General features: G+C 67.5%; 5 protein-coding genes across 9 annotated transcripts; 3 read left to right on the top strand and 2 right to left on the bottom strand.

The window, feature by feature from the left end:
• The first annotated feature begins 3,238 nt into the window (after positions 1–3,238).
• On the top strand, positions 3,239–5,299 carry KLHDC9 (kelch domain containing 9). Its single transcript, XM_004613903.3, has 4 exons — positions 3,239–4,037; positions 4,425–4,584; positions 4,689–4,887; positions 4,981–5,299. The coding sequence occupies exons 1-4, from the start codon at positions 3,280–3,282 to the stop codon at positions 5,145–5,147; spliced, it is 1,284 nt and encodes a 427-aa protein (XP_004613960.3). The 5' UTR covers positions 3,239–3,279; the 3' UTR covers positions 5,148–5,299.
• A 131-nt stretch (positions 5,300–5,430) lies between these two features.
• On the bottom strand, positions 5,431–8,637 carry PFDN2 (prefoldin subunit 2). 2 transcript variants are annotated; one of them, XM_055120971.1, is made up of 4 exons: positions 8,491–8,637; positions 6,024–6,112; positions 5,812–5,935; positions 5,431–5,717 (listed from the first exon to the last, which is right to left on the bottom strand). In XM_055120971.1, the coding sequence occupies exons 1-4, from the start codon at positions 8,563–8,565 to the stop codon at positions 5,541–5,543; spliced, it is 465 nt and encodes a 154-aa protein (XP_054976946.1). In that variant the 5' UTR covers positions 8,566–8,637; the 3' UTR covers positions 5,431–5,540. The 2 variants fall into 2 exon arrangements, with proteins under 2 accessions (XP_054976946.1, XP_054976945.1); XM_055120970.1 differs by having other exon boundaries at positions 6,024–6,217; positions 8,491–8,628.
• A 94-nt stretch (positions 8,638–8,731) lies between these two features.
• Positions 8,732–10,606, top strand: NIT1 (nitrilase 1). Of its 3 annotated transcripts, none has more exons than XM_004613901.2 (7): positions 8,732–8,829; positions 8,998–9,096; positions 9,189–9,443; positions 9,509–9,612; positions 9,701–9,834; positions 9,918–10,043; positions 10,131–10,606. In XM_004613901.2, exons 3-7 carry the CDS (start codon positions 9,199–9,201, stop codon positions 10,395–10,397), a joined length of 876 nt encoding a protein of 291 aa, XP_004613958.1. In that variant the 5' UTR covers positions 8,732–8,829; positions 8,998–9,096; positions 9,189–9,198; the 3' UTR covers positions 10,398–10,606. The 3 variants fall into 3 exon arrangements, with proteins under 3 accessions (XP_004613958.1, XP_054976816.1, XP_054976817.1); XM_055120841.1 differs by having other exon boundaries at positions 8,736–8,825; XM_055120842.1 differs by having other exon boundaries at positions 8,779–8,829; positions 8,998–9,443.
• DEDD (death effector domain containing) lies at positions 10,526–16,597 on the bottom strand. Of its 2 annotated transcripts, none has more exons than XM_055120844.1 (6): positions 16,402–16,597; positions 14,707–14,739; positions 12,647–13,032; positions 12,054–12,161; positions 11,827–11,973; positions 10,526–11,734 (listed from the first exon to the last, which is right to left on the bottom strand). In XM_055120844.1, the coding sequence occupies exons 3-6, from the start codon at positions 12,969–12,971 to the stop codon at positions 11,358–11,360; spliced, it is 957 nt and encodes a 318-aa protein (XP_054976819.1). In that variant the 5' UTR covers positions 12,972–13,032; positions 14,707–14,739; positions 16,402–16,597; the 3' UTR covers positions 10,526–11,357. The 2 variants fall into 2 exon arrangements, with proteins under 2 accessions (XP_054976819.1, XP_054976818.1); XM_055120843.1 differs by lacking the exon at positions 16,402–16,597 and adding an exon at positions 15,434–15,543.
• A 3,137-nt stretch (positions 16,598–19,734) lies between these two features.
• UFC1 (ubiquitin-fold modifier conjugating enzyme 1) lies at positions 19,735–23,457 on the top strand. The gene is made up of 6 exons (XM_004613752.2): positions 19,735–19,955; positions 22,123–22,190; positions 22,326–22,389; positions 22,493–22,569; positions 22,666–22,756; positions 23,107–23,457. Exons 1-6 carry the CDS (start codon positions 19,833–19,835, stop codon positions 23,185–23,187), a joined length of 504 nt encoding a protein of 167 aa, XP_004613809.1. The 5' UTR covers positions 19,735–19,832; the 3' UTR covers positions 23,188–23,457.
• Positions 23,458–23,718: the final 261 nt, after the last annotated feature.

Below are 23,718 nucleotides of genomic sequence, written 5' to 3' on the forward strand. Positions count from 1 at the left end.
AGCTTGGAAATCAGGGGGTGCGGCTCCAAAGCAGGACACGCGCCTGAGACAGGCAGATGGGGGGTGGGGCAGGGGGACAGGCAGGAGGTGGACAGGGCAGGAAGGGACAGGGCAGGAGGTGGACAGGGCAGGAGGGGATGGGCAGGAGGGGATGGGCAGGAGGGGACGGGCAGGAGGGGACGGGCAGGAGAGGACGGGCAGGAGGTGGACAGGGCAGGAGGGGACGGGCAGGAGAGGACGGGCAGGAGGTGGACAGGGCAGGAGGGGATGGGCAGGAGGTGGACAGGGCAGGAGGGGATGGGCAGGAGGTAGACAGGGCAGGAGGGGATGGGCAGGAGGGGATGGGACGGGGGACAGGGCAGGAGGGGATGGGCAGGAGGGGATGGGCAGGAGGGGACGGGCAGGAGGGGATGGGAGGGGGGACAGGGCAGGAGGGGACGAGCAGGAGGGAACGAGCAGGAGGGGATGGGACGGGGGACAGGGCAGGAGGGGACAGGACAGGGGGACAGGGCAGAGGTATGGACTGGGGGCCCCTGCAGGAGTGGCACGTGGTGGAAGGGGGACAGGGCAGGACCAGGGGGGGTCACTGCCCGGCCAGCCCGATCCTGCTCCTGTGGGGCTGACCACAGAGGCCGCCCTTCCCCTTTTCCGGGGTCCGGCCCCCACACCATCACCCCGGGCGCCCCCACCCGCCACCCTCATTACAGCCGTTCCCTCATTTGTGCGAACTTATCTCCCGAGTTAAATTGTCACTCCTGGCAGAGAGGCCCTGGCGGAAGCCGGCTGGCTGCCAGCAGCCGGGACGTGTCATGAGGGGCCGGGGGCTGGCCCCCGTCTTCACCAGGGGGTTCCCCTCCGCTCGCCCACTCCGCTCGTCCCGGGCCGGGGAGGACTCAGGGTGGGCAGGTAAGGGTGGCTGACTGGGCCATCCCAACCCCGCGCCCGCCCTGCCTCTGCTCGGGAGGACCGTGGGGTCCCCTCCCTCCACGCCTCTGGCCCCCTCCGGGGAACCCCAGCCCCCTGGAGCTCCGTCCCCACCTGTGCCGGGGGTGGGGGGCCCCACCCCGATGCCGCTTTGAGATCTGCCGTGGCTGAGGCAGGGCTGGGGGGCGGGAGGCGCGGCCTCGGTTATAATTATAATTATCACACCTGGATGCTATCGCAGCCCCTGCACCTTCCCACGGACTCCCCCTCCCAGGCAGGGAAGTGCCGGGGAAACCGAGGCATGGGGCCCCACCCCTCCCCTCTGCCTTCCCACGCACCAGACGCCCCCACCCCAGCTCTGAAGCCCAGGAGCCCCCGTCACTGGAAGGGGCCCCTGGGGGGCTCGGGGCCTTCAGGGCTGGGGTCCCCCATCTGGTCCCGTGGTCCTGTCTTAAGCTCCACCTGCCCCCACGAACCCCCTGGCCAGAGGCAGCATCCTTGGCTCTGTCCTTCCTTCCTGGTGACCACTGCCCCTGACCCCACGTCCCCAGTGGCCGGCCAGGCATGTGGCACCTGGGGCCACGTATCACCCGCACAGAGCCATGTCTTTCGTCACGGTTGGTGCCCCGGAGGGACTCTGCCCCGGGAAGCTGGCCCGTGCCCATCCCTGTCCTGTCCTGTCCCCATCTCTGTCCCCGTCCTCATCCCTGTCCCCATCCTTGTCCCTGTCCTGTCCTGTCCGCGTCCCATTCCCAGGCTGTCCCTGTTCGTCCCCACTGGTGCCTCCTGGCAGCCGTGGCCGTGTGTATGGCGTGTGTCCGGCTGGCCGCGGGCACTGCAGGCTGCAAACTCAGCCAAACCGGTTCTTGTTTGTGTGGACGGACCTGGTGGTGAGTCAGGGAGGACTGGGGGGTGGGGTGGGGGGACAGGAAGGGTCGGGGACGGGGGATGGGGTGTGCGGCAAGAGGAGCCCTGGGGAGGGACTTCCCGGTGTCCTCCTAGGGGGGGGACCCCTATGTCGCGGCCTCTGGCCCTAGTCTGCACGGGGAGGGCTGGGGGCCCAGGGCGAGGCCCGGGGCTGGGCTGCACCATCCCTAGGCATGAAGGGCCATGTCCAGGGGGCTCTACCTCTCAGTGACCCACTGAGTCCCGCTACCAAGGTCCAGAGGGTGCAGGACTTGGCCTGGCTCTCCCTGCAGCACTAGCCCCTGTTCCCCCCCCCAGATATTATTTTTGTGGGGGGAGGGCCACACCAGTGATGCTCAGGGGTTTCTCCTGGCTCTGCGCCCAGGAATGGCTCTTGGTGCTTGGGGGAACCCTGTGAGATGCCGGGAATCGAACCCGGCATCAGCTTCACGCAGGCCAGTGCCCTCCATGCTGGACTATGGCTCCGGCCACTGCCCGCACCCCCAGATGGCAGGTTCCGTGCTGACCTCTCCTCCCTCCAGTACTGACGGCAGCTCTGGGGGAATCCAAAAGATCCCCCTGCTTCTTGGCTATAGAAAAAGGCCCAGAGGGGCTGGAGTGATAGCACAGCGGGGAGGGCGTTTGCCTTGCACCCACCCGGCCGACCCGGGTTCGATTCCCAGCATCCCATAGGGTCCCCCGAGCACCGCCAGGAGTGATGATTCCTGAATGCAGAGCCAGGAGGAACCCCTGAGCATCGCTGGCTGTGACCCAAAAAGCCAAAAAAAAGAAAAAAAAAAAAAAAGGCCCAGAGGGGAGGCGGGGTGGAGGCTGAGGAGCCAAGACAGAGCAGCTGGGGAACGGCTGGAAAGGCCCTTCTGTCCCCTCTCCGGCAAAGACCAGCCTGACCAAGGCCTCAGGCATTGAAGCGCTAGGCAGCTCCCCCAGGCAGTCGCGTCCCCCCAGGCCGGCCAGCTGCAGGGCTGAGGCGGGAGGAGCAGCCTCGGGGACACAGGTCCGGGTGAGTCCTGCCTCCAGGCTGTTCCCTCTGAGGGGCGGGCACCTGTCCGCTGGCTCCCGCCAGAAGGCACAGAAGAAGGGACCGGCTACGAGAGGGGACGCCACTGCGCCGGGGCCACCCCGATGCCGTCGTGGCCGAAGACGAGCCCGTGGCCTGAGGGTGCCTGACGCCCCGCCCCGCTGCATCCCACCAGGCGAGGCCGGGAGCCGCGGCTCTGCTGCGCCCTAGCGGCCGGTCCCTAAAACGCTCTGGGAGCGCACGGCCGAGGACCCGTCACCTGCAGCCGCACGCAGGTACCTGCCTGGTCCAGAGGGTCCCCTCCCCGCTACCCTCCCTGGGCCCACCAGGGCGCCCGCAGCTCCCGGTCACCATCCAGCTCAGTCCGTGGCGGGGGACGGGGCGGAACTCTGGAGACACCTCCCGTCTCCATGGCGACATCACCCTCGCCAACAGGTCTCCCGTCCCCATGGCAACAGCCACAGCATCCCGGGGCCTCCGCGGATCAGCCGGCCCGTGGCCTCCGGGAGACCGCCCTTTCCGGTGGCCGCGGTCGTGTGTCCATGGAGACGGCGGCGCTTTGCGACTTCGCGTTTGCGCGCGCCGCGTCACGCCGCGGGGGCGGTTGCTGGGCCGGCGGGGGCGGTGCCGGGAGCTCTGGTCAGCCCGCGGCCGCCGGCGGGGCCATGGCGGGAGCCGGGGGCTGGACGTGGCGGCCGGTGCTCCGGGACGCGCTGCTAGCGCGGGGCTTCCACTCGTGCACGGAGCTGCGGGGGAGCTTCTACGTGGTGGGGGGGCTCCTGGCGGGGGGCAGCCTGCAGCCCAGCGCGGACACGGTGGTCTTCGACCCGGTGGGGGGCCGCGCCGAGCGGCTGAACACTAGGGACGGCCCGGGGCGCAGCCACCACGAAGCGGTGGCCGTGGGGGGCCGCTGGCTGTGCGTGGTGGGCGGCTGGGACGGGGCGCAACGCCTGGCCACCGTGGCCGCGCTGGACACGGAGCACGAGCGCTGGGAGGCGTGGGCCGCCGCGCCGGGCAGCCGCGTCCCGGCCGGCCTCAGCAGTCACACGTGCACCCGCGTGTCCGAGCGCGAGCTGCGCGTCGTGGGCCGCGAGGGCGGGACGCGCACGCAGCGCCGCTACGGCAGCGTCTTCACGCTGCGCCTGGACCCCGACGCCCGCGCCTACAGGTACGAGCCGCGCCCTCCCGTGGCCCCCGCGCGTGATCAGACCCGACTGTCCTGAACCCCCGTGCGCGCCCCCCGCGTTCCTGGCGCCCCGGCCCGACTCCCCCCGCGCCCCCGCGTCCCTGGTCCTACTGCTCCGCGCCCCAGTCCGCTGTCCCGCGCCCCGGGGCCCCAGCCTGGCTCTCCCGCGCTCCGCGCCCCTTCCAGACTCTGCAGCGTACCTTGCACCCCGCGCCCCAACCAGACTCCCCAGCGACCCTCTACGTCCCGGCCGTATTATCCCGAGACGCCCCCCCGCGCCCCTCGCGCCCCCGCTGAACTCTCCCGCGCCCCCCGCATCCCCCCCCCCCCCGCCGCCCCGCACGCCCCAGCCCCAGCCTCTCCGCGCAGCTACACGGAGGAAAGCTACCGCACGGCCTCGCGCTCCGGGCACTGCGCAGCGCTGCTGCAGACCCCAGGGCCGCACCCGGGCCACCAGCTGCTGATCGTGGGGGGCTGCCTCTCCCCGGAGTCGGAAGTAGCCGGCCACTGGAGCTGGGGCAAGATTAAGGTAGGCAGGCTTGGGGCTGGGTGCGGGGTCGTGGCTGGGGTGCGCACTGGCCCTCCCAGCTCCTAAAGATCCTCACCCCCCAACCCCCACCCCGGCTCACCCAGGAGGAGCCCCCCGCAGCCCCCCGCTTGACAGAAGAGCTGGCCAGGCTGGTGAGCGGCAGGCAGGGCACCCTGCATGGGCCGAAGGGCCTCCGGCATCACTCGTGCACCGTGGTGGGGCCCTTCGCCGTGATCTTCGGGGGAGAGACGCTGACGAGGGCTCGAGACACCGTGTGCAATGACCTCTACGTGCTGGACGCCCGTGAGTTGCGGAGAGGCGGGCAGGGGGGCGGTGAGGGGGCAACGCCCGGCGGGGGGAGCCTGGTCCAGCCTGCATCCCTCTTGCTCCCTGCAGGCCGGGTCCCGCCGCGCTGGTTCCGTTTCCCCTGCGCAGAGCCGGGGCTGAAGCGCCTGGGCCACCGCACCTGCCTCTGGGGTGACCAGCTGTACTTGGTGGGCGGCTTGGGGGCCGACGGCAGGCCAGCCAGCCCGGAGGTGTGCGTGCTGGACCTGTTTTCCTGACGCTCGGCACGAGGTGCCCTGCTGACCGCGGGCTCCCTGGGGCCCATCTCTCCGCATCTGTTGGCGGCCACCCGCGGTGGTGTCCAGGGGGGCCGCCCCCGCCCCGGCTGTGGGGGGCTGCCGCGGTTCTTTCATTAAAGCTCAGACCGAGAGTCACGTGTGTGGACTTGGGGGGCAGCGCGCGCCCCCGTTCCTCAGGTCTCCCCAGCGCCGACCCAGGCTGGGCCCGCAGGCCCCCACGGCCCTCTGCACCCCGAGTTCTGGCTCAAGCAGCGGCTGGAGCTCAGTATTCTGACCAAAACATTTAATTAATAACAACAACAAAAAATAACCAAAACACAGGACAGCAGAGAAAAGGAGGCGGAGAACCGTGGAGGCGGGCAGGGGGGCGGCCTAGGAGACCAGGACCCCTGCCGAGCCGCCCTTGGGGCCCGGTCCGTCGGGGGGCGCCGGCGCTGCTGGCTTCTCGTCCTCGCCCAGGAGACGGATGTTGTGCTTTTCCCGGAACTCGTTCAACTCCTTGCCCTTGGCCTGCAGCTGCTGCGTCAGCGTCTCGATGATCTTCTGGATCTGGGGGGGATGGGTGGCGACTCCTGAGTGTCCGGGGCCTCCTGCGCCCCCCCCCCGCCCCCGCCCCGCGCTGCGTCCCCCGCCCGGCGCGCACCTGCTCCTTGTTGCTCTCCAAGGCGGGCAGCACCTCCTTCACCGTCCGCTCCACCAGCACCCCGCCCACCATGCGGTAGCACTTCCGCGTCTCGTCCACCTCCTTCAGGGTGTCGATCACCAGGCTGGGGTGGAGGGGCGGGCACGGGTGAGGGTCGGACAGTCCACCCGCAGGGCGCGCGCCACCCCCGGTGTCCCCCCTCCGCCTCTCACCTGTGCTCACTCAGCTCCATCTCCAGCTCGGCCGCTTTGGACGCCAGACCCCGCTGCTCCTGCCGCAGCCGGTTGAAGCCGGCAATGACCTGGGGGGGGGTGTGGGGGGAGGGAAGTGGGCGCAGGCCCCCTGGAGGGGGGGCTCTGGGCCTTCCTAGGTCCCGCAGCGCACTCTTCACACCTCGCCCACGGGGCTGAAACGTGGGGGCCGCTGCTAGGTCCAGCTCAGGGGCGGAGGGGCAGTCAAGCCCCCAGGGCACAGAGCGGGCACCCGCCCCCTGGCCGGGCTTCCTCACTGGGCAAGCTGGCCGTAGAGCCGGGTGTCCAGCCCGGCCCGCCCAGTTCCCAGACAGCCCCAGAATGGGGGGCTGGCCCAGTGTTTACCCCAACTCCCTCCATCCAAGCCGGCCCCCACGACCACCACGACCTGCCCAGTGGCCAAGCCAGGCCAGGCCAGATTCTGGGCGGCAGCCAAGCGCAGGCTGCTTTTCGAACCCCAAACCCCACACAAAGTAAGGCCAGCGGCTTCTTCCTGCTTTCCTGCTGATTAACCGCGTCCTAATTACATCTCGGTGGTCCAGATCATGAGCTTTCATTATTTTTTTGTTTCTGTGTTTTGCTTTTTTTTTTTTGGGGGGGGGTCACACCTGGCGATGCTCAGGGGTTACTCCTGGAGGTGCTCAGGGGACCATATGCCAGGAATCAAACCCAGGTCTGCAGTGTGCAAGGCAAATGCCTTACCCGCTGTACTATCGCTCTGGCCCCAACCCTGAGCTTTTATTTCATTTTATTTTATTTTATTTATTTTTTGCTTTTTGGGTCACACCCGGCAATGCACAGAGGTTACTCCTGGCCCTGCACTCAGGAATCACCCCTGGCGGTGCTCAGGGGACCATATGGGATGCTGGGGATCGAACCCGGGTCGGCCGCGTGCAAGGCAAACGCCCTACCCGCTGTGCTATGGCTCCAGCCCCAACCCTGAGCTTTTAACTGAACACTTATCTTTGGGTTTGAGGACCACCTCTGGCTGTGGTCAGGGGCCACTCAGGGTGCCCGGGAGACAGCCGGCTCAGTTCGAGAAATCCACCCGGGCGGCCTGAATCCCAGCACTCTGTCCCCGGTGCGCCAGCAGGCTTGAGCGGAGACCCAGAGAGCAGTGGACACAGACTCCTGACCCCACCCAGTGGTGCTCACGGGCTACTCCCAGCCCCAGGGAGCACCAAGGAGCACCAAGATCGAATCCTGACCTCCTGACTGCAAAGCCAGCCCCGAGCATCAGCCCGGTTCTGCCTTGGCCCAAACCCGTGTCTGTGACTGCAAGGGCCAGTTTTCCCCGACGCCCACCCCCCCAGAGAGGCACTCTCCGATTGGGAGGGTTCCTGCCCCTCCCGGTTTCCTAAATCCTACAAAAATCCACCCCGGCTGCCCTCCCTGGACTCTCTCCTGCTCGCACTCGCCTTCCCTTGCCCTCGCCTTCCCCAACGGGGCTAAGATCTCCAAGTCTCCGAAATCTTTACGCAGACAACCTTAGGGCGGCTAAGGGAAGAGTAGCTGGAAAACTGAAGGTGTGGACGAAGGAGCCGGTTCTGGAGGGGCCCGGTCCGTCCTGCCCAGCCCCGGGAAGGGGCCTTTCCCTGGAACTCACCAACATTGCAACCCCCCGGCAGGCCGGCCGCACCCAGGCTAAACCGTGTCCCCCACTCCGGACACTCGAGTGACCGGTCTGGGCAGGGCCCAAGCTGACAGCCCCCAGGTGCCCCATCACCTGATCCCGGGCCCTGCCTGCACCCAGGGCCCTGCCTGCACCCGGGGCTCTCCCCTACTCCTATACTCCCGCCCTGGGGGGGGTCTCCCCTACTCCCATATCCACAACCCCGGCGCCCCATCCCGGACCTGGAGGTCTCCTGCTTCTGGGGGGTCTCCCTGCACCTAGAGGTCTCCCCTACACCTATACCCGCAGTCCGGGCGTCCCATCCCCGGACTTCGGGGTCTCCTACACCAGGTGGTCTTCTGCACCCTGGGGGTCTCTTGCGCCCGGGGGGGTCTCCCTGTACCCCGGGGGGTGTCTTGCACCCGGGAGATCTCCTGTACCCGGGAGAATCTCCTGTGCCCGGGAGAATCTCCTGTGCCCAGGAGATGTCCTGCACCCGAGGGGGGGTCTTCAGCACCCGAGGGGGGGTCTTCCAGCACCCGGGGGTCTCCTGCACCTGGGACGTCTCCTGCATCCGGGGGGTTCCGTGCACCCGTGGTGTCTCCTGCGCCCGGGGGTCTTCCCGCATCCGGAGGGTCTCTCGACCCCTATGCCCGCAGCCCGCCGCCCATCCCCCTCCCGGCCGCCCGCACACCGCTAGCTGCATCGGGGGGCGTGACTCACGGCCCGGCGCCCCCCGACGAACGCACGCCCGAGACGCCCCCGCGGCGTCTGGCGCGGTCCGGCCCGGCAGCCCCGGCGGAGCCCGGCGATCACCTGCTCGGCCGAGACGCCCGCCCGGCCCGCGCCGCCGCCGCCGCTCTTGCCGGCGCGCCCGCTCCCGTCCGCCATCGCCGCCGCCCGTGGTTTCCGGCCGCGGGCCCGCCCCCTAGCGTCACTTCCGGGCGACCCGCGGGCCCGCCCCTGCAGGCTGCGCTCGCCTAGCCCCTTCCGGCGCGCCCGGGCCCCGCCCTTGCGGGCGCCTCATCACCCCGCCCCTTCCGGTGCCCCGCAGCCCCGTCCCGCGGCCGCTCTCGCCCCGCCCCTTCCGGCGCGCGGCTGTCCGGCGGATCTTGGCGTCCAGTGTGCGGGCTGCAGCCGCGGCTCCCCATGTAGGTGGGTTCGGCGGGGGCTGCGCCCGTACGGGGCCGGGCGGGGCCCCCTCGTGACCGCGTCTCGCGCGCGCACGCGCGCCTGCGCCCCCACCCCCCGCCGGCCCCGCGGGTGCAGGGAGGGAGCGGGCAGCGTCCAGCGTCCAGCGCGCTGACCGCCGCCTCCCCCCAGGCTGGGCGGCGGCGTCAAGCCTCCGCACCTGCGCCTGCCCCTGCTGCTGGGCCCCGGACTCCGCCCCCCGCGGCGCTCGCCCCTCCGCGCTCCGCCCAGGTAACGGGTTTCGGGGTGGCCAGCTGCCCGCGGACGCCCGAGTCGGGGGTTATGCCCGGCTGAAGCCCCGAGTCCCGCCGTGCCCTCCCCAGGCCCAGGGCCATGGCTACCCCCACCGCGGCCGCGGACCTGCCCCTGGTGGCCGTGTGCCAGGTAACATCCACGCCGGACAAGCAGCAGAACCTGCAGGCGTGCGCCCGGCTGGTCCGGGAGGCCGCGGGCCTGGGCGCCTGCCTGGCCTTCCTGCCCGAGGCCTTCGACTTCATCGCGCGGAGCCCCGAGGAGACGCTGGACCTGTCCGAGCCGCTGGACGGGCAGCTCCTGGGGGAGTACGCGCAGCTGGCCAGGTAGGGCGCGGGGGCCCGGGCGGGGGCCTCCCCGCGGGCCCGCCCTGAGCTGTCCCCTCCCCCAGGGAGTGTGGACTCTGGCTGTCCTTGGGCGGATTCCACGAGCGCGGCCCGGACTGGGAGCAGAGTCGCAAGATCTTCAACTGTCACGTGCTCCTGGACAGCCAGGGTGAGCGCGGGGGGCTGCCCGCCTTGCGCTGCGTGGCCAGGCCCGGCCGTCCGGCGGCCGCCCGAGTGTGTCCTCGCTCTCATGCCAGGGTCGGTGGTGGCCACGTACCGGAAGACTCATCTGTGTGACGTGGAGGTCCCCGGACAGGGGCCCATGCATGAGAGCAGCTCCACCATGGCGGGGCCCAGACTCCAGCCCCCCATCAGCACCCCTGCGGGCAAGGTGCGCTGGGGACAGGGACGGGGCCAGCAGGGGTGGAGCTGCCCGGCGCTGGACAGGGCCCGAGTCTGTGGTTTCCCTTCCAGCTCGGGCTAGCCGTGTGCTATGACATGCGTTTCCCGGAGCTGTCTCTGGCGCTGGCTCAGGCCGGGGCAGAAATACTCACCTACCCTTCGGCCTTCGGCACCGTCACTGGCCCGGCCCACTGGGAGGTAAGGTGGACAAGGGCCTGCTGCCCGCTGAGGACGTTCTTGTGACCTGTGATGGCCCCGGCAGTGATGACCCCTTCTGGTCCCCAGGTGCTGCTGCGGGCTCGCGCCATCGAGACCCAGTGCTACGTGGTGGCCGCAGCACAGTGTGGACGCCACCATGAGAAGAGATCCAGCCATGGCCACAGCATGGTGGTGGACCCCTGGGGCACCGTGGTGGCCAGCTGCTCCGAGGGCCCAGGCCTCTGCCTGGCCCGCATCAACCTGGGCTATGTGCACCAGCTGCGCCAGCACCTGCCCGTGTTCCAGCACCGAAGGCCTGACCTCTACCGCAGCCTGGCTCAGCAACCGGCTTAGGACTCGTGCCCAGGTGGAGGTGACTGACCGCACGCTGGACCCGGGCGCGGGTGACCCCGGGCCCTGCTCGGTGCACAGCAGCTTGGGGAAGGAGAAACTGCAGTGAGCTCAGATCTGATCTCGGAACGGTGAATTGGACAGTCACTGTTTATTTCATGGAAACTGGAGCGCCAGCAGCGCCGTATTGAAAATACACTCGTCACAAAGTCTGTGTCTGGACATCTCATTGCAGGGGAGGGGGCGGGACGGTACCAGCTGGACTGGGCTCTGCACCTCGCCTCCTGGCTCACGCGGCACACCATCCCCCGTGTGCCCCCACTCAAAGTGCGACCCGCAGTGCATTCCCAGGCCCGTGGGCCGGACCAGCAGGGCGGAGGGAGAGTGCACAGAAGCCCCTTCCGCTCACCCTCCGCACTCTGCACTGGCAGCAAGGGTGCAACGGGCTGTGGGCACGTGCCCTGGCCCGGCCCTCCCCATCCACCGGAGCCTGTGCTCGGCTGGGGGGCCGGTTTGGCAGAGACCCCCTCCTCCCCCCCCTCCACCACCAGTGGTCACCATGGGCAGGAGACAGCTGAGAGGGCCACGGCGTGCTTTGTAAAAAAGGAACTGGGGAAGGGGGGGCGGTCCATTTCCAAAACTCGCTTCCGAGCCCGCCTCCCGCCAGGCTCTGAAGGTACTCACAGCCCTTTGGTTTTTCAGAAGCGATCCGAGAGCCCCGGGCCGCCCCCGCACTGTCCACAGCCGCCCCGGCCACCTCGCCTCCCCCCACCCACCCACACGGCTTATGGCTCAGCGGTGGGTGGCGGCGGGGACGGGAGTGCTCAGGCACGGGGAGCCGCGGGGACACCGCGTCCGGCTTCCGATGTCTGTCCTTGAAAATAAAAAGGCAGGGGTGTGACTGGTCTGGAGAAAGGGTCTGCGTGGGCCGTGGGTGGCCGGGGCGGGCGGGCACCCGGCGGGTCACGGCAAGGCCTGAAGCACCAAGTTCCTCAGGAGGTTCTGCCGGCCCAGCTCATAGTCCTCCTCGTCCACGTTCACCAGCAGCTTGATGGCCTCGTGGCCCACGGCCTGCTTGAGCGAGTCCGTGATGAAGACGCCCTTGAGGGCCTCCAGCAAGGAGCCGTTGATGTAGTCGCGCCAGAAGGCGTCGAGGTAGGTGAGCTCGGAGAACTTGATGTCGCAGATGATGGAGCCCAGGTCGCGGGACTTGAGGATGGTGTTGGCCTGGTTGAAGCGCTCGAACTGGCGCTCCAGCGGCTCCTGCTTGTCCGAGAAGACGTTGCCCTGCAGGGCCGCCTCGTGCTGGCAGTACTCGGCGCGCACCCGCAGCCGGATGTCTGGGGCAGGGAGGGGGGAGACACGGGTGTGAGCCGGCGAGGTCGCGGGTGCGGGGACCACCTCCGCCCCCGGCAGCCCCCCAGCCGCTCACCGCACGTCTGCTTCTCCTTGGGGTCCGGCGTCAGCGACTTGCGGCGCTTGCGGGGGCTCCCGAGGGCTGCCCTGCCACGGGCCGGGCGCTTGGGGCACATCTGCGGGCCGGCGGCCGAGCAGCACACCACGGGGTAGTGGGCAGGCACTGGGGGTAGACAGCTGGGGCTCAGGTCCACGGCACCTCGCACGGGACGCCCGCCCGGGGTGGGGCGGGGGAAGGCTCACCTGTTTTTGAGGGCTGGGGAGGCCTTGGCTCCGGCTCACTGAGGGCTCGAGGGGTCACATAGCGGATAGACGTTTCCTCCAGGTACTTGTCCACGAGGTCAGGACACACTGTCCGGGGACAACGGGGTTGAGGGACCCCGCCCCTTTGCCACCAGGCCCGCCCCCAGTGTGCCTGATCCTGCCCCCTCACTGACAGGTCCTATCAAAACTGCCCCCAGCGCATTTGACCCCACCCCCTCCCCACGGGCCCTATCAGGCCCACCCCCAGCGCATTTGGCCCCGCCCCCTCACTGTCAACCACCCCACATGCTTGGCCATGCCCCCTCAGACTGGCCCAGGGAGCATCTGGCCCCGCCCCCAGCACACTCAGTCCCGCCCCCTCACCACCAGGCCCTATCAGTCCCGCCCCCAGCACATTTGGCCATGCCCCTTCACTGACAGAACCGACCCCAACGTATCTGACCCCGCCCCTTCACAAGCAGATTGGCCCGTGGAGCACTAGGCCCCGCCCCCTGGCGCACCCGGCCTACCCCCTCAATCCCCAGGCCCTATCAGGATCACCCACCACCACGAGCCTGGTCCCACCCCCTCACCTGCCCGCCGCCGCTTGAGGGTGACATAGGGCAGCAGGTCGTGGCGCGTGATGATGCGCAGCAACTGCAGCACCTGCCGGAAGTTGCTCTCGTCGCAGCGGCCCTGGCGCTCCAGCGCCAGCAGGAAGTCCCGCCCGTTGCGGATGAGGCCCCGCTCGTGGTCGTCGATGACGTCCACGAAGAGGAAGGACAGGACGCGCACGTCGCGGTGCGTGAGGTGCGTGCCCACGATGTCGAACATGCGGTGCAGGCTGTACAGCCCGTGCTCCTGTGCGCCGCGCTCCTCCGGCCACGCCTGGCTGGCCCTCCGCTTCCGGCCCGCCATGCCGGACACTCAGGGCCGCGGCGCCCGGACCCCCGGCAGGGCAGCTGCAGGCCCCGCGCGGCTGAAGGACAGGACAGACAGCCCGTGAGCCCCTGGGCGCCGCTTCCCGCACCTCCTGCCCCCTTCTGTCCGGTCGGGACGGCCGCCCACCCCCGCATCCCTGCCGAGTCCCGGGCCCAGCGACACACCGGGGACAAGAGAATGGGTCAGACCAGCGAGGGGCCAACACCCTCGCACCGGCCAGCCTAGCCAGAGCCCAGCCCTCAGCCCAGCCCCTTCCTGTCCACCCTGGCACCTGCCTTTAACCGGGGCCCACTGCTGGACGCTCAGGGGCACCGCCGCCGGCCCTCCGGGTTGGCTGACAGCCCCCCCACCCCCCACCCCTGTTCCTGCACACTGGGAGACGCCAGTGAGCCTGACCGTGATCCCGGCCTCTGGGCAGCGTGGAGCAGGGCCACACGGCCTCTTGGGACCCCACCGGCCAGACGAGGGACAGCCCGGGGCCCCCAGCAACAGCCCCGCCCGTGTCCCTGCTCCCGCCCACCTGTCCCTCTGGCCAGCTGCTGGCGGAGGACTCGAAGGGGGCAGGAGCTTCACGGCCGCGGGTGCCCCCAGGGCCTCCTGTGTTGGCCAGGGAGGCGGCCTTGCCCCTGCCGGCCCGGTCCTGGCGCCTCTAGGCCACACAGGGGAAGATGCCAAGGAACTTTTAGTCTGTGGCAGCACTCGGTGTCCCACGAGGCTGGACGCTCCTGTCCACGCGCGTGGGACAGGATCTGGTCAGGAGCCAGTAAGTCCCTCGCCCCAGAAGCGAGCAGGATGGAGGGGGGGGACAGTGAGGCTGTCCAGCCTGACCACAGGGCTGGGCACCGGGCAGCAGCCCCCCTCGGTCCCCACTGCTCAGCCCCGGAGACGCAGGCTGGCGCTTCTCCCGCTTAATTACTGGCTAGGGCGCTGCCCGCTCGCTCAGCAGTCCTGCGGGGAGGGAGGGGGGCGTCTGGGCCTCGCCACGGCCACTTGGCTCTATGCAGCAGTGACATGTGGGGGCCGCCCGGCACAAACGACAGGAAGGGGGACAGTGATGGGACAGGCCGGACATCAGAAAGACCCAAAGCCGCTATGTGCCATGACAGATGGGCCCAGAGACCAGCCACGACTCTCCCAGTTAGCGGGTCTGGTGGGGTTCCCTCCCTACCCTCTGATAGGACCCAGCTGCCAGGCCGGCTCTGGCCTCTGCGGAGCTGCGGCCACCGCGCCTGTGTGTGCCAAGGCCCCCGACACGCTCAGGACCCTTTCCGGAAAGGCGTGCGGGGGGATTCAGAGCAAGGCCGGGGCTGGTGATTCCAGGGGGCTTGCCTGACAGGGAGGGGTCCCAGTGGCGCCTGGGAGACCCCCCCCACAAAGAATCGAATCTGCAGGGAAGGGATCTGAGCTGGGAAATGGGCTCGGACACTCGAGGCCAGCGCTGCGGGGGAGGCCACACACGGGGCTCGGGCCCTGGTGGAGCCAGTGTCCACGCCACGGGGCTGCTCTGGTCAACAGCCCCCCAGCTGGGTGCGTGCCCCCGCAACACCCGTTTCTGCTCCTGCTTCCGGACTATCTCGATCTCCTAAAGCGCCAAGGCCAGCCCCCAGAGCGGACGGGCAGCGGGCAGCTGACCTCCCGGGGCAGGCGGGGCCCCGAGGGCCCTCCGACGGCCCCCAAGGCCATCCCAGCAGCGGCCAGCTCTGTATCTTACCTCTGGAAGAAACTCAATTTCCCGGGGCTCTTCCTAGCGCGGGGTCCAAGCCGGCAGCAGAGCAAACACAAAGGGGGGGCAACAGTCAATATCCACACTTCATCCTGAGCCCCCCCCTGCTGCCCACTCCCCGCCCCCCACCCCAAGCCCAAAGCGGGCGGTCAGAGTCTCGGCTGCAAAAAATCCCACAGGCCCAGGCGGTCCGGTCCAAGCGTCGACGGCGGCTCACGACTCTCCCTGCCCGGGCTGGGAGCAGCCTCGAGCCCAGGACCCCCACCCCCGACGCGCACCTCGACCTCGGAGGGTCCGGCCACCGGGGAGCCGCGCGATCCCGCGCTGACACCTCCTCCCGCGCACCCCCCGCGCCGGACCCCCGCGCTGAGGTGCCCGCTCCCACCCGGGAGGGACCGGCCGCGGCCCGCGAGCCGCCCGGACCCCCGGTGCGCGCGGCCCCGTCCACCGCGCAGGGCCCCGGGGCCGCAACTCCAAAGTCCGGCGCGCCGAGCGTCCGGCGCGGCCGCGGCCCGGGTGGCCCCAGGCGCCCGCGGGGCCCCCGCGCCCCCGTCCCGTGCGCCGCCCTCCAAACTTTCCGCCCCGCCCGCACTTTCCCCGGGGCCGCGTCCCCCGGGCCGCCCCCCGCGCCGCCCCCCGCGCGCCCCGCACCGCGGCCGCCCGCGCCCCGCCCTCCCGCGCCCCCGGCCCGCGCGCGCCCCCCGCCCGCCCTCACTCTCGGCTCAGGCCCGGCGCCGCCGCCCCGCCAGCCTCCCGGCGCCGCATCCGGGCTCCAGCCGCCGCCGCCGCCGCCGCCGCCGCCGCCGCCGCGGGCGTGGGGGAGGGGAGCGGGCGGGGCGGCGGGCGGCTGCGTCTGGAGCGGCGCCGCCCGGAAGCGCGGCCGGGGCGCGGCGGCGTCGGGCCCATAGCGAGGGCTGGGCGCGGCGGCCATGCCGAGTGCGGGCAGCCTGGCAGCGGCGGGGCGCGGCGCTGGCCGGCTTCACCTCGGGGGCCAGCATGGGCCACGACGGCCATCTTGGGTGCGGGCAAGCGGGCAAGGCCGGGGCGCGGCCGCGGGGGCCGCCGGGAGCGAACGGCGCCCCGCGCCCCCAGACCGCCCCCACGTCCTGTTGGCGCTCTGGGTTCTGGCTCGACCTTTGCCCCGCGCTTCCTGGGGACCGGGACATCCCGGGCTGGGGGAGTCATGCAGGTAAAGGGGAGCCGAGGGCCGGCGGCCGCAGGGCAGGGGCGGGAGCTGGTGTCCATGCGCCTTAGGGATGTGCCCAGCGCGCGGGGGGCCCCATAGGCGTATCCATCGGGTGTGAGGTCCAGCGAGGCGGCCTTGCGCATCCCCAGACTTCCGACATGGGTAGCCGGGGACCACCGGACCCTTTTCTTATAAATAGGGGAATAAACCGTCAGCACTGGGGGTCGGACAGTCCAGCGGGTAGGGGCTTGCCTCGCGTGTGTCCCACCCGGGCTTGCGCCCCAGCCCCGCCGGGGGTGGCCCTGCACCGCCCCCTCCTCGCTTTAAGCCTCTGTGGGACTCGGCTGCAGCAGTGGGACCCTGTGCATTGTGCGAGGGGGCAGGCAGGAAGGTCCCCCCTCCCCAGGGCGTGATGCAGGGAGGGCGCAGCGACCCCCAGCTCACAGCCCACTCCCCTTCCGCCCCGGGTAACGCCGGCGACCCCCAAAGACACGCACGCTTTTCCTTCCAGAGAAAGTAAGGGAAAGGAGGCCTGCCCCAGGTCGAGGGAAGCGCTGGGCCCGCGAGAGGTGGATTTAGGAGCATCCTGATCTGTAACACGCAAGAGGAAGCCGCTTCCAGCTGCCCCGGGTGGGGGAGGAGCTAAGGAGTGCGGTGGGCCTTCTTCGTTCCCAGCAGGAGGACGCCAGCAAGGTAGGCTGTGGGCTATAAGGAGTCGTGGGGAAGGGGAGCGCTGATCGCCCGCCAGTGGGCCAGATGGCGTTCTGCAGATCTGCAACGTCTGAAGCGCATGCACTGGGAAAGAAGCAGGTGCAGAAGAATCCGTGTGACGAAGCTGAAATGGGCTGTAAAACGCAACCCGGTGCCCACAGCCCAGCCTCCAGGAAGCTTCAGTGTCCTGGAAATGCGTGGACGGAAGTCCGCCTGCTCTTAGCATAACTTGCGTGTGATTCTCGGCCTCTGCCTGTCCCTGGACACGGGCTGTGTGTTCCCCTGTCTCCGCTTCTCTCAGCCAACACGCTCTGTGAGATTCCTCTGTTACCCCCTGGTCCCTTGTGTTGTTCAGTAATAACTGCCCCCAACATAGTTAGACCCAGTCGTCGTCATCATCATCATCATCATCATCATCATCATCATCGTGTTGATCCTCGAAATTCTCAAGCGGTCTCAGTAATGTCTCCATTCGTCCTAGCCCTGAGATTTTAGCAGCTTCTCTTTACTCGTCCTCCCCAATGATGCCACACTGGAGCCTCTTTCAGGGTCAGGGGAATGAGACCCAGCATTGTTACTGGCTTTGGCATATGAATACACCATGGGGAGTTTGCGAGGCTCTCCCATGTGGGCAGGAAACTCACGGGACTTTGCCAGGTTCTCCCATAGGGCAGCCGCGTGCTTCCGGGAGCTTGGTTTTAAGTCTCTGGGTGTGGGCCATTGGTGTGACTGCCTAGCTACTGGAAAATGGGAAATCTGGGCGGAAGAGGCCCAGTCCTGATCCGAGCAGGCTTGGAGGTCTCAGCCCCGGGTCCCACACACCTGGGTTCCTCTGCCGGTTCCTTCATGCGTGAGACGCGTCCAAACGTGTGGAGAGGGGCCTTGAGCATGGCTGTGGCTAGGCTCCGGAGGTCTTCGGCCGCCGGGAGCTCTGCTAGGGGCGGGGAGGGAAGCGGGAGCCCATTCCCTCCGAGGGGCCCCCGGGAAGACAGCCAGGCACGGGGGCCAGAGACTCTGCCAGGTTAGACCCAAAGGATTTTTATATTTTTGTTTCCCTGGTAGTTGCAGGGCCGATGGGATACTTAAGCGTTTTCAGCTACGGGGATTGAGCCTTTAGAAACAAAACAGCATCCGGGGTCACAATTTGGCTCTGCTCAGGGACCCCCTCGCAAGCCTGAGGCCGAGATGAGAGCCACACATTTGCCCAGCGCTGCCCTGAAGCCACCTCCAACACCACGGGTGACGGTGGCAGTGGCAGCATTGACAGAGGACAGAGGGGGGGAACACCGGAGTCTGGCCAGCCCTCACCACAGGGGCTGAGGTTTGGGCCACACCTGGCCAATTCTGGGGCCCCTGTGACACCAAGCACTGGCCCCCACCTCCTACGTGTAAAGCTTGTGCTACCCTTTGGGCTCTCCAGCCTTTTTTTTTTTTTCCTTTTTGGGTCACACCTGGCTATGCACAGGGGTTACCCCTGGCTCATGCACTCAGGAATCACTCCTGGCAGTACCCGGGGGACCCTATGGGATGCTGGGAATCGAACCTGCTTACCCACTCACTGTGCAATCGCTCCAGCCCCCCTTTTTTTTTAAATCCCTTTTTTTCATCTGGTCAGTGCTGGGGATCCAGCTCCCTTGGCCGCAGCCAACCTGGCCACGCCATCCAGTGGCCGCTATCATAGCTCGCAGAGCTCAGGGGCACTGGGGCTGACACTGGTCACAGCACTCAGTAGGTCTGTGTCTTTATAGGCGGGGCCCACACCCGGTGGTGCTCAGGGGCAGCTCCCTGTGGCTCTTTGGGCCCCAGCTCTCAATCCCCCACCCCTTCTCCAGGCCTCAGGAGAGGGTGGCCTGCGACCTTAGTGACCACGGTCCCCAACAGGGGGCAGCAGCCAGCCAACCAGCTGAAGCGCCCCTGAAGGTTTTGTATCTGGTTCAGCGACACCCGACACCCGGTCAAGTCTCCCTCCCCACCCAGGTGGGCCTGGAAACAGCCCAGGCACCCCCAGCCAGCGTGGGAGTCGCCACTGCTGAGCCTGGCTGTGGGATACGGGGCCTGCTGGCCCTGGACCTGGCCTTGCCCCCGTTTCTTCACGGGTCAGAGGCGCTGGAGGTGAGGGTGACCACCCACCAGGGGCTGCCAGAAATCGGGTGCATGGAAAGCACCCACCTGCCATCTCTGGTCTGGAATTCTGGGAACGAGGCAGCCCCCCCGAGGCCGCCAGTACTGGTGGCCTCTGCAGTGTGTGGCCAGCATCCCGTGACAGACGCTGCGCTCTCCACTACGGACAGAGGACAGGCCTTCTGAGGTCCCCTGCATGTGACACGGGGGTGGGGTGGGGGTGCTCACATGACCCCCAAATTACAGGGATGAGAGCAGTTCCGGTACTCGGAAGAAGATGTGCTAGGAGAAGGTGTAGGGGGCGTCGCTGGGTCTGATGGTGAGTGGAATCTGATCCCCAAAGCACTGCAGCAGGTGGCGGAACAGGATGTGTCCCTTAACCCCAAACTGATTGTCTTTGGGTTGATAAAGGAACCACTAAGTCCTTTGCCGGGAGGGATGGCTCAGAGCCAGAGCACCAGCTCTGCACACCACAGCCCGGACACACACAAGGATTCAAGGCCACCAGCGTGTGCTGGACGTGAGGTTTAATTCTAAGAGTGAAGGGGGCTGGAGTCATAGGACGGTGGTGAGGGCATTGCCTTGCATGCCGCTGATCCGGGTTCGATCCCCAGCAGCCCATGTGGTCCCCGAGCACCACCAGGAGAAATTCCTGAGTGCAGAATCAGAAGTCAGCCCTGTGCAGCGCCAGGTGTGACAGCCCCCCCCCAAAAAAAAAAAAATTCTAGCAGAGTGTTGCGGCCAGGGTCTGGGCGAGCAGTGCAGCACGGGCACGGGCCCCGGTTGCTTTGCTTTTTCGCCGGAGTCCATCCCCCCACCCCTGAAAGTCCAAGCTAGAAGGCCCTCCGGGAGCGCGGTGGCCCTGGGGAAGGCTCGGCTCGGCATCCCTTCGGAGGGGCTGGACTCGGCTGCCCCTGCTCCCCGGCTGCAGGAGCTCGGGATGGGGGAGTGGACGCCCGGGTGTCCAGCACTCAGCCCAGCCTGACCGCTCCCACCAGCGGGATGGCCCCGCCCCGTCCTCCCGGAGTAAAGATGGCGGCGGCACGGACACCGGCCCCTGGTGACGCCACTTCCGGCGGCGCAGCCCGGCCCCAAGATGGCGGACGAGGCCACCCGGCGGCTGGTGTCTGAGATCCCGGTGCTAAGGACCAACGCGGGCCCGCGGGACCGCGAGCTGTGGGTGCAGCGGCTCAAGGAGGAGTACCAGTCCCTCATCCGGGTCAGTGGCCGTGCGAGACCCCGAAATGACTGCCCGCACGCGCAGGGCACGTCCGGCTGCCCAGGGGCGACTACCGGGGCGGGGAGCAGCGGGGGCAGCTGGGGGCTTCAGGGGCAGCAGAGACCCGGGACCGCACCCCTGGGGGCCGGGCGGCAGCGCGGTAGGGCCCAGTTAGCGGGGGGTTGCGCCTCCCCGGAAGGTGACGTGGCGCCGGCCGCAGCGGCTGGACCCGTGCGGGGCCCCGGAGCCCCGAGTCCGGCTCAGCGACCCTCAGTGTCCCCCATGGCGAGCAAGCAGGGCCGGGGCGTGACCGCCTCTGGGGTCTTGCAGGGACCTGACTGTTTGCAAACCAGCCGGTGGCCCGTCCAGCTGGAGCCGAGAACACGGGCGGACTCTTGGAGTCCAGGTCAAGTGTAGAGAGGAGGGGGCCGGAGGAAGGGGAGTCAGGCCGGGGGGCCAAAGCAAGCCACGGTGGGCCAGCACGGTGCCCTGGCCATCAGCCGAGGGCCAGGCCGGAAGGAGGCTGGAACACCCAAGATTTTCCTATAAAGTACTTAGGGGGGTGGGGGGCACAGGCACACCCCGCCGAGCTCAGGGCTACACCAGGCTCTGTTTGTACTTGCCCCCACACACGAACATACACACTGGAGCAGAGTACTGGGGATGGAACCCAGCTCCTGCAAAGAATTTTATTATTTTGGGCGGGGGTTTGGCTCACACTCAGCAGTGCTCAGGATCACTCCTGGCGGTGCTCGGGGAACCCTATGGGATGCTGGAGATCGAACCCGGGTTGGCCATGTGCAAGGCCAATACCCTCCCCTGTGTGCTGTTGCTCCGGCCCCTGTGAAGGATTGTAGCCTGAGTGAGGTCAGGTGGGTTGAGTGCGACAGGGAGGCAGCTGGGAGGGGGACAGGAATGAGGGGTCGGACGCCGTCACAGAGCCAGAGCTGAGGTCACCAAGCGGCCAGTCGGGGCGGGTGGGCAGCGAGAACACTGGGGAGGGTATTGGGCCTTCAGGGGGGGCGAGAGTGGGGTTTGGGGCCCGACACCCATCCTGCCCCCTGAAACAGGCGTGGGGGTGGCTAGAGGGGGGTGCATGAGGGTGAGGTGTCCGGGAGGTGGAGACCGAGGAGCCGGCGTGCAGCGGGATCCCGGGCTGTGATGCTCGGAGAAGCTCGAGGCCTTCAGCATTTGGTTTTTGCTTCGTTTCATTTTCTTTCTGGGCCACCCTCCAGGGTACTTGGGTTCCCCTGTCAGTGCTCAGGGGAACGTATGGGAATCTGGGAATCGAACCCCGGGTCGGCTGCATAGCAAGGCAGGCCTCCTTCCGCTAGGGCATCAGCCTCAAAGCCTTCATTGTTTGTGGGTGCTGGTGAAAACCCGGGGGAGGCTCTGGGCTGAGCGCACGTTTTGCATGCAGGAGTCCCTGAGTTTAGTCCCTGCATCACACTTGGTGTGCCTCCCCCCCCCTCACCAAAGAAAAAGAAAGACAGATCCGGGATCCTGGGGGTGAGCAGTACATACCTTAGGATGTGTCGGGGAGGGGGGAGGGCGTGAGTGCTAGTACAGTGGAGAGAGTGTTTGTCTTGCACACAGCCAACCTGGATTCCATCCCTAGCATCCCGTAGGGTCCCTTGAGCACCACCAGGAGTGATTCCTGAGTGCAAAGCCAGGAGGAACCCCTGAGCATCGCTGGGTGTGACCCCAAAAGCCAAAAAAAAAATGTGTCTGGAGCTACATGCACAGAGCACTGGGTGTTGGACGAGTCTCGGGTCCCCTTTGCCAAATCAGACACGACCCCGACATTCCCTCTTGGACCGTGGGCTTAGTGTCCTGCTGACGCTGGACTCAGGTCAGAAAAGTGGGGTGTGTGGGGCTGGAGTGATAACACAGCGGGTAGGGCGTTTGCCTTGCACGCAGCCGACCCAGGTTCGATTCCCAGCATCCCATATGGTCCCCTGAGCACCGCCAGGAGTAATTCCTGAGTGCATGAGCCAGGAGGAACCCCTGTGCATCGCCGGGTGTGACCAAAAAAAAACAAAAAAAAGTAAAAGTGGGGTGCATACTCCTAGAGTGAGCAATCAGTCTCACACTTTTCTTTTGAGGGTGGGGGTGGTGGGCAGTCCTTGGCCTCCTCAGCTTCCAAGACCTCACTTTCTGCTTTCAGTATGTGGAGAACAACAAGAACGCGGACAACGATTGGTTCCGACTGGAGTCCAACAAGGAAGGGACTCGGTAGGCTGCCCCCTACTCCGACCCATGGGACTCCCTCGGCCCAGACCGCCCCGCTGTCTCGCATCCCACACTCCTGCCTGGCAGTGGTGGGTGAGGAGGGCGGCGGCTCGGACTGAGGCCTGGCCTTCCCCGCAGGTGGTTTGGAAAGTGCTGGTACATCCACGACCTCCTCAAGTATGAGTTCGATATTGAGTTTGACGTGAGTAGCGCAGCGTGTCTGGTGGGGGGAGGAAGGAGATGGAACGGTGCCACCACAGCCGCTCTGTCCCTGCACTGCCATCACGGGCCTCTCCTCTCTCCAGATCCCCATCACCTACCCCACCACTGCCCCTGAAGTCGCCGTCCCGGAGCTGGATGGGAAAACAGCCAAGATGTACAGGTAAGGGAGGGCCAGGGCCCCTTATCCTTGGCAGGAAGCCGCCCCCCGCCTTGTGGCAGAGGGGACCTACACCCTGTCCCTCCGCTGCTCCCGCAGGGGTGGCAAGATCTGCCTAACGGATCACTTCAAACCTTTGTGGGCCAGGAATGTGCCCAAATTCGGACTCGCTCACCTCATGGCTCTGGGGGTAAGTTTGGTGCACTTGGTGTCTTAAGGGAGGAAGGGGTCAGTAATTAGGCCAGAGACATATTGCAGTGGTTCCGGGAACTCACACCCCATATGGTCCAGGTGTGACCCACGTCCTAGAAAAGTTCACTGCATCTAGGGAATAACCATGATCACCCTGGTGCCCGTCGTCTGCTGTCCACCCCTCCCTCCTCCTTGCGGCCCCTCCTTCCAGCCTGGGACTCCTTTCTCTGCTTCCCCATGCCGCCCCCACCCTCCCCCTGTCTCACACAGAGCTCTGATGGAGCACGGAGCAGGGCGTAGACCTGGGGGTAGTGATTCACGGGGCTCTCTCTCCCTGGCGCTTTGCAGCTGGGCCCGTGGCTGGCCGTGGAAATCCCGGATCTGATTCAGAAGGGTATCATTCAGCACAAGGAGAAAAGCAGCCAGTGACCGATGGATGGCGCCCCAGAGGCAGGAATGACCCAGGCCAGCCACCCTCGTCCCATCATCTGAACCTGAAGCCGCGGTGGGCCTGGCCGGGAAGGACAGGAAACGCCTGGATGCCGGCTTCTGAATGTCTAAATGAGCCCTCACTGGGAGGGGGCCCCTAACCCTGGCTTTGCTTCTGGATATTGGAGGCGGCTGTTGGGAAGCCGGTCCGAGAGCCTGATGGTTTCTGGAGGTGAATATCAATTAAAAAAAAAAGAAAGAAAGGCGCTTCCTCTCGCGGCTGTGGCTCTTATTGGTGGCCGTGGGCACCCAGTGTCGGGGGAGCCCAGGAACAGAAGGGTGCTAGGCTCGGGGCTCTTTTGCCGCTGCTCCCGCCTGGGAGGCGGGAAGAGCTGCAGCAGCGCCGCGGAGGGGGCGCGGGGAGGCCGCGCGCCTGACGCGCCCCGGCAACGATCCTGCATTCAAGATGCGGCGATGGCGATGCTGAAGCTGGGCGCGTTGCCATGGAGCCGGCGGCGGGCGCAGGGGGCG

Source organism: Sorex araneus, chromosome X (assembly GCF_027595985.1).
Source record: "Sorex araneus isolate mSorAra2 chromosome X, mSorAra2.pri, whole genome shotgun sequence".
NCBI classification, from domain to species: domain Eukaryota; kingdom Metazoa; phylum Chordata; class Mammalia; order Eulipotyphla; family Soricidae; genus Sorex; species Sorex araneus.

Excerpts from the sequence above, each read along its gene's own strand:
- KLHDC9 (XM_004613903.3), top strand. The coding sequence starts at position 3,280 with ATGGCGACATCACCCTCGCCAACAGGTCTCCCGTCCCCATGGCAACAG. Across the intron at positions 4,038-4,424 it reads CCCGACGCCCGCGCCTACAG|CTACACGGAGGAAAGCTACC; the intron begins GTACGAGCCGCG and ends CTCTCCGCGCAG. Across the intron at positions 4,888-4,980 it reads CCTCTACGTGCTGGACGCCC|GCCGGGTCCCGCCGCGCTGG; the intron begins GTGAGTTGCGGA and ends TGCTCCCTGCAG.
- PFDN2 (XM_055120970.1), bottom strand. The coding sequence starts at position 8,565 with ATGGCGGACGGGAGCGGGCGCGCCGGCAAGAGCGGCGGCGGCGGCGCG. Across the intron at positions 5,936-6,023 it reads ATGGAGCTGAGTGAGCACAG|CCTGGTGATCGACACCCTGA; the intron begins GTGAGAGGCGGA and ends CCTCCACCCCAG. Across the intron at positions 5,718-5,811 it reads TGGAGAGCAACAAGGAGCAG|ATCCAGAAGATCATCGAGAC; the intron begins GTGCGCGCCGGG and ends CATCCCCCCCAG.
- NIT1 (XM_055120841.1), top strand. Across the intron at positions 9,613-9,700 it reads CGTGCTCCTGGACAGCCAGG|GGTCGGTGGTGGCCACGTAC; the intron begins GTGAGCGCGGGG and ends CTCTCATGCCAG. Across the intron at positions 10,044-10,130 it reads CTGGCCCGGCCCACTGGGAG|GTGCTGCTGCGGGCTCGCGC; the intron begins GTAAGGTGGACA and ends TCTGGTCCCCAG.
- DEDD (XM_055120844.1), bottom strand. The coding sequence starts at position 12,971 with ATGGCGGGCCGGAAGCGGAGGGCCAGCCAGGCGTGGCCGGAGGAGCGC. Across the intron at positions 12,162-12,646 it reads CCTCAAGCGGCGGCGGGCAG|TGTGTCCTGACCTCGTGGAC; the intron begins GTGAGGGGGTGG and ends GTCCCCGGACAG. Across the intron at positions 11,735-11,826 it reads CAAGGAGAAGCAGACGTGCG|ACATCCGGCTGCGGGTGCGC; the intron begins GTGAGCGGCTGG and ends TCCCTGCCCCAG.
- UFC1 (XM_004613752.2), top strand. The coding sequence starts at position 19,833 with ATGGCGGACGAGGCCACCCGGCGGCTGGTGTCTGAGATCCCGGTGCTA. Across the intron at positions 19,956-22,122 it reads AGTACCAGTCCCTCATCCGG|TATGTGGAGAACAACAAGAA; the intron begins GTCAGTGGCCGT and ends TTCTGCTTTCAG. Across the intron at positions 22,570-22,665 it reads AAAACAGCCAAGATGTACAG|GGGTGGCAAGATCTGCCTAA; the intron begins GTAAGGGAGGGC and ends CTGCTCCCGCAG.